Genomic DNA, 13,976 nt, shown 5'->3' with positions numbered 1-13,976 from the left:
TTAATAAATTAATAAAACGTAGGAACGAATTAACAAGTTGTAGGAAATAATTATGTTCGTGTCCCGCAGCCCTGTCAGAGCGCAGTGCACCGTATAAAATAATTAGAAATTATAATTAAACATGACTTAGTGACTACATTTCTATTACTTTCTTTCCATGTTGAATGCCTTTGTATTGCAGGGCTCTAGAATGATCAAAACTGTCACTTTTGTTTATTTTTTTTTTTAAATGTGCAAGTTAAAATTTGACGTGGTCGCACTGCTCCATACAGCGCGGGTTACAGATTTACAAAGCCGTGGCATATTCAGGATTTCACTGATCACGCAAAGAGTAGTTATCGTTGTGAGCGCTTCGGGTGTAGAGCCTGGTTTGTATTTGTAGTGTCAGCACGAGCCAGGTGGTGACGGCAAAAAGGACGCGACTATTCTGGAAACGATGGCGGACGGAGGATTTGGTTTTCGAGTAGGGTAAAAGACCGCTTGTTAAACCAGAGAAGGTAAACATGTTGGTATTCTTGTGCAAAAAAAGTGTACTGTTTTGCCAGTTGGTCACGAATTGCCACATAACTTAATATTTTTATTTTCCCAAATCCTCACCGTCTCACCCTTTAATTTCTTAGGTTTATTTTCTTGTCATTCACTTTTAATCCATGTTTTCGTATCTCTTACTGTGATAAATTGCGGGTGGGAAATAAAATATTTCGTGGGAATAAATTAACAATTCATTAATACTACATATTAATTCGTTCCCTCATTTTACAAATTAATAAATTAATAAATCATAGGAACGAATTAAGAAATTGTAGCAATGAATTATGTCCTGTTCATGTCCCGCAAAGCACCCTCACAGTCACCCAGTTTAGTTCTACTTTTCTGTTTTCGTTTTGAAATGTTGTATTCAGATTGCGAATTCGAAAGTGAAAGCATCCGAAGTTCGGCTTATAACATAGCAAAAGTGAACTTAATTTACAAAATTCAGATCATAAATAATGCTAGTCTACTGATGAAAAAGAAGGGATTGAATGTAAACCACTCATTACTATTTATTTAATCCTAACGAATAAGTTATTGTTAAAAACTAACTTTCCAAATAAAATGATATATATCGGTATCGGTATCGGTATCGGCCAAAATGAGATGACAAAATATCGGCATATCGGATATCGGCAAAAATCCAATATCGTGCATCTCTAGTTTAAATAACATTATATTTGTCCAGATGGTCTAAAAATGGTTGCCATATACTGTAAAATTTATCTAGAGTACCCATAACGCCATACCGGACTCTTTCCAAGTGCAATATTCCAGTAATATAGGCCAACCAGGTCTTAAACTCAGGAACAGTTTCTGTTTTCCACAGCCTTAGAACGACACTCTTAGCAATAATCATTCCGTAAATTATGGTACTTTGTACAGACACATTATGATCTAACAGAGAAACAGAACACCCAAACAATGCAATTTCTGGATCAGGTGTAAAAACACAATCATACATATCAGAAAACCACTTAAATATGTCACACCAATCGTGACAAACTTAAATATGTCACACAATCGTAAAGTTTTGGACATGTCCAAAAGAGATGGGTCAGAGAGCCTTCTGCAGATTTACACCGGTCACAAATAGGAGATATAGTAGAAAAAATTCTGTGCAATTTAGTTTTTTAATAGTGCAGTCTATGCACCACCTTGAACTGAATTAACTGATGCCTAGAATTAATAGAACAAGATCTAATTCTGCTGAGGTTCTCCTCCCATACATCAGTCTCAATCTGTATACCCAGTTCCTCCTCCCAAGCATTCTTTAAAAAAAATGTGTAGAATAACTCGCTTCTTGAGAAAATACATTTACAAAATCTGAAACCAGATGTTTGGAATCAGGTGAGCCCAACAATAGCCTATAAATCCTTCTTTCTTTCGGCAGGGATTCAAAATTGGGTACTGCATGACGTACATAATTTCTGATCTGTAAATGTCGAAAAAAGTGTGTTGTGGGAAGAGAAAACTTTTCTTTTAGCTGGGAAAATGAGGCAAAATGTTTGTTGACATATAAATCCTCCAGGGTGACTATACCGCTCAGCCTCCAGGTATTGAATGTCATATCAGTGATTGAAGGAGGAAATGCATGATTACGATATACTGGGGCAGAAATAGCAGTATCAGGTCATTTACAGCCCTTCTTAATTTGATGTCATATTCTCAAACAGTTTGAAACAATAAAATTATCCATCCTAACAGATGCAAGGGATCCAGAAGCTGAAAAGAGAATGGATGGAAGCGAACTATTTTTAATTCCATTTTTTTCAATGGCAACCCAGGGGGGCGTATCAGTCGAGATTTCCACTTTATAACCCTCCTGCCAATAAACAAGGGCCCTGGCACTCGCTGCCCAATAATAATGTAAGAAACATGGTAGCCCTAGCCCACCTTTCTCTCTTGGCTTCTGTAAATGTATCTTTGATATTCTGTGAGCTTTAAAGCCCCAGATAAAGGGGAGAATTACTGAATCTAATGTTTTGAAAAAAGACTTTGTCAGAAAAATAGGCAAGTTTTGAAAAAGATATAAAAATCTGGGCAAAGAAACCATCTTAACTGCGTTTATACGTCCTATCATGGAGAGAGGAAGAATCCTCCATTTGCTAATGCTGATCTTCAAATCTTCCAATTTTTGAAGAAAATTCAGCTTGAAAATTAATTTGGGGTTTTTGGGCAAAACAACTCCAAGATACTTAAGTTTGTCTGTAATTTTGAAGGGGAGATTATGCAAGAATTCAGTATCAAGATCAGCACCCAATGATATGAATTCACTCTTCTGCCAATTAATTGTATAGCCAGAGACCATACCAAATGATTTTATAAGATCTAACAGTATAGGGACCGAATGTTCAGGGTCTGAAAGAAAAAGAACAATATCGTCAGCATATATATGTCATTTCAAGGAAATGTAATGATCCATATTTCCCAGACTTACAGGCTTGATAGATGAATGATTTCTAATACTGATCGCAAGAGGCTCGATCGCAACCGCAAAAAGCAAAGGACTGAGGGGACATCCTTGACGTGTCCCACGATGCAATATAAATGGCTTTGACTTCTCTTGATTTGTAAGTACAGAGGAGGTTGGGTGAGCATACAATGTTGTAATCCATGACACAAAACGACTACCAAACCCACACTCCTCTAAAACTTTCAACATATAAGGCCATTCCAGCTGGTCGAAAGCCTTCTCTGCATCTAAACACAAGGCTGCCACCTTAGAACCTTTTTTAAACCTATGATACATTATGTTCATTAATCTTCTAACATTACAAAATGAAAATCTATTAGGAACAAAACCAGTTTGATCTGTAAGTACAATGGATGAAATATATTTATTTAATCTATTAGCTAATAATTTTGTAAAAAATTTAATGTCAGAATTTATTAATGCAATAGGCCTGTAAGATGAAGGCTCAGTCTCATCCCTACCCTCTTTCAATATTAGTGAGATATTAGCATTGTATAATGTGTCAGGAAATTGTTGTGTTTCAAGAGAATGAGTGAACATCCTCAACAAAATGGGAGCCAACTTCTCAGAATACTTTTTATATAATTCTATACCAAAACCATCTGGCCCAGCTGCCTTGCCGTTGGGAAAAGATTTTATTGCCTCAACAATCTCCTGAATAGTAATATTAGAATTTAATGCCTCACAAGCATCAACGCTCAATTTAGGAAGATTCAAGGGCCCTAGCTAATTAGAAATGTCCACCTCTTGCTCTAGATGTATATAACTGTTCATAATATTCCCTAAAACAATCGTTTATACCCTTAGGATCCACAATAATGTCCCCAGTTTTTGATCTAATTTTATGTATGGCTTTATTAGCTTGTAAGCTCCTCAGCTGTCAAGCAAGCAATTTATGGGGTTTATCCCCTAGCTCAAAATATTTTTGTCTTATCCTCAACAACTTATCCCATACCTGCCCAGACAATATAGTATTATATTCATACTTTAACTTAAGGATGTTCTGCAAGGTGGAAGGGCTAGAGGAAATTCTAAGGGTTCTAGAGGGTTCTAATTGAGATAATTCCTGTTCAGTTTCTGAAAGACACTTGCATCTGTTTTTTCTGGTTGATGACTCGAATGAAATAATGTGTCCCCTGTTCACAGCCTTAAATGATTCCCATAAAGTAGAGTCTGTGACTTCAGAATTATCACTGATCTCTAAAAATTCTGAAATCTTATCAGATATAAATTGGCAAAAAGAGGTATCAGAAAGTAGAGAGGGATGAAAATGCCAGCAATGTGATTTACTCTTGTGGCCAAGGTCAAGAACTATTGAAGTAGGAGAGTGATCAGAAATTAAGATGTTGTGATAATTTGAGGTAATCACGTTTGATATAAGTTTGGAATCAAGTAAAAAATAATCTATTCTAGAAAAAGACCTGTGCCTTTGTGAAAAAAAAGAATAGTCTCTACCTGTGGGATGTGTCAGTCTCCATATATCAACCAGGTTCATGGAGGACTTTAAGTTATTTAAAACTATGGAGGCAGAAGGTAATTAGCCTATTTGGGCTGACCTGTCCAAAAAATTATCAAACACACAATTAAAATCACCACCTACAATCACATGTGAATCAGTAAAATCAGACAGTGAATTAAATATTTTTGTAAAAAAGGTAGGGTCATCGAAGTTCGGCCCATATACATTAAGAAGTGTGACATGAAAGGAGTAAATGTAACCAGTTACCAAGATGTAACGACCATTTGTATCACTCAAAGTGGAAACAAAGGAACTGTTTTACGAATTAAGATTGCAACTCCTCTAGCCTTGCTGGAAAACGTAGACTGAAAAACATGGCCAACCCAGCTGCATTTAAGCATCTTCTCTTTCGTAGGCCTAATATGTGTCTCTTGTAAGTACATAACATCCGCAGACAAAGATTTCAGGTGTGTAAATACTTTAGCTCGCTTGAGCACATGTCCCAGGAAAGAAAGAAAAAAAAAAAACGAAAAATCAAAATAATGACCGAATAATTTCAAATTTAGAGAGGAGCTCTACTAAAACACGACTACTCCATGTGGTACTCACTAGCGCCCCCCCGTCACAAACTTGCATTTGTGAGAAAAATCAACTCGCTATAGCCAGTGTATATCATGCAATTTTGAGAAAAACCCAGAGTTGCACATTTATCTCACAACTCTAAGAAAAAAAGTCAGAATTGTGAGTTTATATCTCACAATTCTTTAAAAAGTCAGAATGCAATAAAACAAATCCAGAAAAATAAAAATTCGCATTTGCAAGAAAAAGTCAGAACTGCAAGTTTATATTCATGCAATTTTGAGAAAAAAGCCAGAATTGCATATCTCACAACTCTAAGACAAAAAAGTCAGAATTGCTAGATGTAAACTTGTAAATTGCAAGAAAAAATTCAGAACTGTGAGATAAAAAGTCACAATAACCTTTTACTTTTTATTCAGTGGCGATATAATGCTAATATAGAGAATACTTTATTTAATTTATTTCATGACAGCAACATAGATGTAAAACAGTTGAAATTAGCTACTTTTTTTCACTATATGTACAAAATAACCTAAATAAATTAGTGTATTATCAACTGACAAAACTTAAATGTAACACAAGTAAAATACCTGCTTTTTGGCCAAGTGATCACTGTTGTTAGCCAAAATGTCCAAATACTGACAAATTCATTGGGCTGTCTGGTGGGTCACTAAAACTTATTTAAAAATGTTTTAATATATTACTATGAATTATCCAAATGTACATTTGTGTATGGATGTTATTTATTTTTTTACTGAAATAAAACGTCAGGGATATCTAACCTTCTTTATCCTAAAATGTTTTTTTGAAGTGTCACATGAGCAATATTTTAATAATTTAACAATTTGCATGTTAAAAATACATTTTTCACTGTATTGTTTTCATTTTCAAATTTGTTACATTTTAGTCATTTAATAATCATCCTATTTTCTTCAACCCCCCCTATAAAGAACCTATAAAGAAGATGATTTTTCAATCAAAAAATACTCCAGGATAATCTCTCAAAAAATCTGCTCCACTTATCAGCATCACATTAACAGTGTGATGAATAGCCTTTTACACAAAGCATAATCTGCAAACGTGTCTGTTCTCACACAGGTCTTTTCAACAGAAGAGCATCTAATGAGCAAAGAATACTGAGTAATGACTTACTAATGCAAATATGAATGCAGGCTAATGCAAGTAAACAAACGCTAGGGCCCGATACCCATTATAAACTGGCCCAAACAGACTACCTTTTCAGGTTAATGCGTAATACATGGGGGAAGGGAATGAGCTGAATGACTGCTCTGCAGGCGCAATCAATCCATAATTACCATTATGACCGATAATAATTATACCGGACACCGGTCACTGTCACAGGAATGAAAGGCCAGCGACTGCCTCAGATATTTTTATACAGAACGGAAGTTGATTTCTAGTGTTTAGAGCTATTAACTAAGCAGGGAGACGCTGCAGGTGGTAAAGCTCTCTGCGCTCAGTGACAATGTAAATGAGACTTACAAGGGGAATCAGCTAGTGAGACACGTGCATTAGATGGATGGTGCATTGAATATAGAATACAGCCAACAAATAGAGTTACAGAACTCTAAACTCTTCGTATAATATCAGGCACAATTTCTGCATATTCTATTGCACATTATACATTGCACAGTGTATATATATATATATATTTTTTTATTTTTTTATTTTTTTTTATTTACTAATTTTACTAAAGAGGAGCTCTAACATGGCTTCTTTGGTTATCGCACAACATAATCACACATTTACTCAGGCCAAACAATGGAAACAACACTCTTTCTAATCAGAACTGATTTCATAAAGAAACCTCTTCACACGCTGAAATGTTCCAATCTCATTTTTTTTATGTATTGTGTTTGTCCTCCAACAAGAGCTAATAAAGACAGATTCCTTTTCTAATTGTGGATCTGCTAGACAAAGGTCATACAAATAATTGGAAAATGTTTTTGCTGCATTAATATTGGTATTGTGGAACAGGGAAGCTTATGTGCTCCTGCCCTTGAGCTGTCACATAACACAAAGTTGACCATTTCATATTACAGTTCCAAAAATAGGTTAACAGCAACACTCTCTCAATCTCAGGGAGCCAAACAGACAAACAACAGCAAACACACATTAACTAAACACCTTAGATATAATTAAAGTGCTGGACTTAATGAGTTCAATGTCCTCAATGATAAAGAATAGGGATGAGCTGCAAATGGGTCACATTTTGAATATCATACATTATATCATACATAGCAGCTGAAGGCATATCAATACACTTATGCAAAGCCTGTTGCACAGTCCAGTAACATGTAATTATGACACTGCCAAAACAGTAACAGCTGCTAAAATGTTATAAACTCCCCCTGGCCACCAGGACATTTACCAGCATAGACACAGGGGGGTCAAACAGAGATAGACAAACAGAGAACACAAAAGTGCCATGTTCAGATTCTCACACTTTTTGACACATTCATTTTCATGATTATTCCAGTTTTGGGGGATGCAAATGAGGGAGACTGCTCAAAGCTGTTAAAGCTTATTGAAAAAAATAAATAAATAACTTAATATTTTATATTAATTACTTAATTTCTTATATTAATTACTTAATATCTTAATGTTTTATTTTATTTTTTAGGTAGAAACAATTTTTATTTTCATTCTGTTTAACTTGATGTATGAAAATAAATATATATAAAATCAATATATAATAAAATAATAATAAAATCAATAAAATGTATTAATTTACTTTCATAATTATTACTTTAAATTATGAACTTGCAAAATGAATAAAAAATCTTAAACTTGATGTACTAAAATTCGTATAAAATCAATATATATTAAAAATAATAATAAATCAATAAAATAGTATTCATTCACAATTCACAATACGCACAACTACTAAAACTTCTAAAACTTGTACTAAAATAAATATAAAATTAATATATAATAAAGTCAATAAAAAAGTATTAATTTACTTTAACAGTTAATGATAAATTATGAATACGCAAAATTACTAAAACCTCTAAAATGTAATGTACTAAAATAAATATAAAATCAATATATAATAAAATAATAATCAAATCAATAAAATGTATTAATTTACTTTAATAATTAATATGATAAATTATAAATACGCAAAATTACAAAAACTTCTAAAACTTAATGTACTAATCAATATATAATAAAAAATAATAAAATAAAATGTATTCATTTATTTTAATAATTATAGTTATAAATTATAAATATGCTAAATTACTAAGACTTCTAAAACTTATAAATATAAAATCAGTATATAATAATAATAATATCAAATTATTTAATGTAATACTTATATTATAAATTATAAATATATAAAACAACTAAGACAAAAATGAAAATACAAAAAAAAAAATAAATTCAAAATATTAATAAAAACTATAATTAGTATCTCAGTGATACTAAAAGAACACTTTACTATACTCACAAATAGCAATTTCAAACTAACTGAATAATTTAAATGTTAATTTTCTAACATTAACATTCATGAAAGATGATTGTTATTATTCTTGTTATTATATTTCTAAAGGCCTGAAGATGACACTTTGAATATTTCCTGATATTTCCAGGTTTTCTGTGACTGTGGAAACCCTGCATGGTATTTCCATAATATTTTAGGATATAGCACAGGTTTTTGGGCATATACTACGGTATAATTTGAAGTGCCATGAAAATACCATGGTAAATACATACAGTGGGGCACCATTGTATTACCATCTGTTACCAGTTGAACTATGGTACTGACACAGTTCTTTATCTGAGGGAGGGGGGAGAGAGAGTATGTGCACAAGATAAATTTCCATAAAGCTCCATTATTAAAATTCATGACTTTTCTGGGATGTTATTAAATCCCATTACTTAGAACCAAGTTGAACATTATCACAGAAACAAAGTACAGCAGATAGATAGACAGCTGGTTAGGTTTCATGCCAATGTGTCAGTCAGTGTTTTATACTCACAGGCGATGTAGGCAATGAGAGCGAGGGCGATCAGGATCTTCATCATTCTTCTGTTAATGACTGTGATCATCCAGCTCATCCGCATCATCCTCCAGCACACACGGCATTGAGCTCTTCCTCACCACCACTGCATCTCACTCTCGTCTATCACACACTCACACAGCTGACATGAGATTCAAGCCTGCTGCTTCCTAATAAAACACCTCGCTATCACACTACCCAAAAAATAAACGATAACGGACTTATAAACGACGAAAGTGCTGAAACACGAAAGTTACTGTATAACCAGCTGCTGTACGTTAACGACTGCCCAAAGCTAACCAGGCTAACTTCTTCTCAAAACAATTTCTTTGCCAAAACAATGTCTGGCAGCTTAAGTAGTCCAACGTGTTTATCCTCGGCAAGCATCCGGGTGAATCCAGGTCATCGGTTAAAGAAAGTAAAACGGCATTTTGGCTGGCAGTTATTTCTCTGAGGTCAGTTAGCCATGTAGCGTCATGACTGTAGACCTGCAGCTAAAGATGCTAAATAACTAACTGTAATATGGCGCAATATCACGGCTGTCTGTTTAAATCCTCTGTCTGGTTCAACAATCGCAGTTTTTCGATAATATAATGTCAGCAATCAATAGTTCAGCGATAGAGCAATAAAGCGACTCCACATCAGACTCTCAGAGCAGGATAACACAAGCGATGCTTTCTGTTATCGATTACGCATCCTGCCGCGATAGCAAGAAATTAAAACTCGTTTGGTTTCTGCTCAAATAGATGCAAACTGTGTGACGAGCTCGTGCAAATATGTTGGTGTTTTATTTCTGGTATACGCGAATATAAAAAGGCACAGGCTTTATCAGTATGCTTTCTTGTGCGTTGTCAGAGGAAAGTAATCAAGCACAGAATTATTCACCATGAGAACAGTGGCCCATTCATGAATAACGTGAGTGGAGCGATGTTAAAGTTCAGTGATTTTCCACGTTGACTCATACCTCTGAGCTTCATTTGACTATTCCTTGGTCTTTGGACAGCACTAAGATGAAAACAGCATCATGTTTCTTCTCGATAAGGAAGAGTGCATTCTTATTTTGCACCACAGTTTCCCTAAGGTAATTCATTACATTACATGGTAGTTCTCAACTGGCAACTTTTGTTGCAGGACCTATAGGTCGGACATGTCCCCACACTCTGCCAAAATTGTGTATTTAAATAAATAAATAAATGCACAATTAATTCATAGAAAAAAATACTGCTTTGCACATGTGTGATTTACCAAACACTGGGCTAAAAACGAATTAGTATTAGCCATATTACCAAGTGGAAGACCATTTGGACACACCTCCTTTATTTGCCTTTGGCTTTAGAATTTGCATTTGGCTTTTTTTCTTGCTGTCCATGAATAATATCAGAGCAGGAATAATTTCAGAGCCACAACCATTGAGTTAAGAGCATGCAATCCAGCCAATGCTCAGAGGAAACCATTAGTATTCAGATATTTGCAGAGTATTCTATAAATGTTGTTTATTGTTGATTTGTTGTATATTTATGTAAATGTATATTTGTAAGTTAGGAGGTTATGTTGACAGACAGACAGACAGATAGATAGATAGGTAGATAGATAGATAGATAGATAGATAGATAGATAGATAGATGGATAAATGATAGATAGATAGATAGATAGATAGATAGATAGATAGATAGATAATAGATAGATGCATAAATGATAGATAGATAGATAGATAGATAGATAAATTATAGATAGATAGATAGATAGATAGATAGATAGATAGATAGATAGATAAATAGATAATTTATAGATGGATAGATAGATAGATGGATAAATGATAGATAGATAGATAGATAGATAGATAGATAGATAGATAGATAGACAGATATACAGATATAGATAGATGGATAAATGATAGATAGATAGATAGATAGATAGATATAGATAGATGGATAAATGATAGATAGATAGATAGATAGATAGATAGATAGATAGATAGATAGATAGACAGATGAAAAACTATTGCTAATAATAAGAATAATAATAATAAGCGAGTATACCAATAATAATTGAGCAGCAAATCAGCTTACTAGAATGATCTCTGAAGGATCATGTGACACTGGAAATTGGAGTAATGATGCTGGAAATTTAGGATTGCAGTGCAGAAATAAATTGCAATTTACATTTATTCCATTACAGGAATAAATTTCAATATACGTCCACTTCCTCTGATGAGATTTACAAGGTGTTTTATCTTTAGTTATTGACAATATTGTTGATCGATTTATGGATTACCAGGAGGATCCTGAGTTTATTTCACTACCTATTTTCAGCAACACCATGTTTTGCTTTATGCTAACATAAATTCTAAATTATTTTAACTTTTTTTGTTTTTGTGTTTTTTGGAAATTTGATAACAACAGCTAACTCTGTGCAGAGTTTAAAAGATTAGTTCACTTCCAGAATAAAAATTTCCTGCTAATTTACTCACCCCCATGTCTTCAGTCGAAAAGAATTTAAAGTTTTTGAGGAAAACATTCCAGGATTTTTCTTTATAGTGGATTTGATGTTGATGATCAGTGGGTTGAAGGTCCAAACTGCAGTTTCAATGCAGCTTCAAAGGGCTCTGCACGATCACAGCCGAGGAATAAGGGTCTTAGTGAAACAATCAGTCATTTTCTAAGAAAAGAAAAAAATGTATATACTTTTTAACCACAAATGCTTGTCTTGCACTAGCTCGACTTCACACATTACGTAGTCACGTTGGAAAGGTCATGTGTGACGTAGGCAGAAGTACTCACCCAGTGTTTACAAAACTAACAAGCAAAGAAAGTCAAACACCCTTTACAAAGTTTATTGCCCTACCCAACATTTTTGAACTGGAGTACACAGATGGAGAATAAACTGCATGTGACCTTTCCACCGTGATTACATATGTTGTGCATTGCAGAGCTAGTGCAAGATGAGTATTAAAAGTATATACATTTTTATTTTTTGTTAGAAAATGACCAATAGTTTAAAAAGATAAGACCCTTATTCCTTGGCTGGGATTGTGAAGAGCCCTTTGAAGCTGCACTGAAACTGCAATTTTGACCTTCAACCCACTGATCCCTATTGAAGTCCGCTATATGGAGAAAAATCCTGAAATGTTTTCCTCAAAAACCTTCATTTCTTTTCAGCTGAAGAAAAAAGACATGAACATCTTGGATGACATGGGGGTGAGTGCATTATCAGGAAGTTTTTATTCTGGAAGTGAACTAATCCTTTAAGCTCTCCAAGCTCAATATTATCAATCTTAGTTTTTGACATTTTGAAATCAATAAATCAGTGTTTGCTTCATCTCGATTGTGAGTAACACATGCTGTATCACCTTATCCTGGTCCTGTCAGGACAGTGATTCACTCTGCACCTTTTGCCCTTAAGGCTCTATGCTGTGATGCAATAACAGACAGCTAAAAATATAAAAAAATAGCACTTTAGAAAGTTTTCTTTTCTTTAGAGAAGGTGACGGGTTTAGTAAATTGTCAGGACTGAATGCACTACTGACTTTAATTCAAATATTAATGATAGATAGATAGATTATTAAGTATGAAAACTGACTGAAAATTATAGGTGAACAAGTTCTGAAACCTGAATCTGAAGCTGAAAATGATAGTCTCGCATTAAAACAGGTTATAAATAACCATGTTTGCTCTGTATTCTCAGAAATCCATGGCACACAGTATGACTAATTAAGTCTATGAGATTATGAGGGATGAAATTCATTTGTGCATTGGTTAATCTCAGCTTGGTTAAGCACTTTATATCGTATTAAATTAATTAAACACAGCTCCTCTAACTGCTGGACAACCTTTCAACATCAAATATCCTGGTGATATGTAACTTTCAGTATGACTGTGTTGATTCATTTTTTTCACTAATGCACTACCCTATCCATATTACATGGATTTTTGAAATTGTTCATGCAAGAGTCTTGAAGGAATGCGTAGCCACTTGGTTGCCTTTATTAGAAATGACAAAAATGAAATGAATGAAACTGAACTAGAGTAACATGCAGGATGGAGATGAAAAAGCAATCATACAGTATTTTAAGTTCGTTAAATGAACTGCTAACCCTAATACTTGGCAATTAAAACATTTGTTTATAAATTGCTTAACTTTCCAATAGTCTCCATTTGCATCTGTCATATGTTTATGAACCATTTTACTTATATAATTCTACATATTTCTGTGTAAAACAAGATACTGACAATAAAAAATGGTGACAGGATTTGTTGTCAGAATAATCAGTTTAAACAGCTGATAAAAAAAACATAACAATCCATAAGCAATCAATATGACTCCAAAGTCCATTCCAGTTTAAATCGCTGCTTCTGGCTAAATCAATAAGTAGTTTCGTCTGCATCAGTAGAAACATAAGCAAAGACCAAGCACCATTTTCAAGTAAAAAAAAGTCCAAAACAGTTCTAAAAGTTGTGAGTGGAAAACAGGGGTGGACTTTTTAGCTGGAGGAATCTTTATTATGGATTATAGACTATTTTGGCATGAATTGACAGTTTAGTAAAAACACCTTAGGGATTTGTTTATTATAAACACGAAGCTTTTTGCTCCACAAGATGTTCATTGATGGACTGGAGTCATGTGGATAATCTGCAGCATTCACTGCAGAGGATCCCTTGCAAAACAAGTGATGTAATGCTAAATTTCTCCAAATCTGTTCCGATGAAGAAACAAACTCATCTACATCTTGGATGTCCTGAGGGTGAATACATTTTAAGCAAATTTACATTTTTTTGGGTGAACTATTCCTTTAGCTTGCAAATTCTTTGCAGCACAAAAAGCACAATTTCTCATATGGGTGGACAGCATGTTTATTTATATGCAGTAGTGAAGTCCATTTTATTCTGTTGAAGTTGAATTTGTTGAA

General features: G+C 33.9%; 1 protein-coding gene across 1 annotated transcript in view; it reads right to left on the bottom strand.

Annotated features, from left to right (window-relative positions):
* uxs1 (UDP-glucuronate decarboxylase 1) overlaps positions 1-9,825 on the bottom strand; it is a 72,747-nt gene extending 62,922 nt beyond the window's left edge. The window contains exon 1 of the mRNA XM_051118482.1: positions 9,050-9,825. Within this exon, the coding sequence (XP_050974439.1) occupies positions 9,050-9,137 (88 nt within the window). The 5' untranslated portion in view covers positions 9,138-9,825. The remainder of the gene's footprint in view (positions 1-9,049) is intronic.
* Between the last annotated feature and the right edge of the window lie 4,151 nt (positions 9,826-13,976).

The sequence above is a fragment of the Labeo rohita genome, chromosome 9, assembly GCF_022985175.1.
Source record: "Labeo rohita strain BAU-BD-2019 chromosome 9, IGBB_LRoh.1.0, whole genome shotgun sequence".
Lineage (NCBI taxonomy): Eukaryota > Metazoa > Chordata > Actinopteri > Cypriniformes > Cyprinidae > Labeo > Labeo rohita.
Note: the sequence above shows the minus strand (reverse complement) of the source record. Positions and strands in the feature narration are given on the sequence as shown.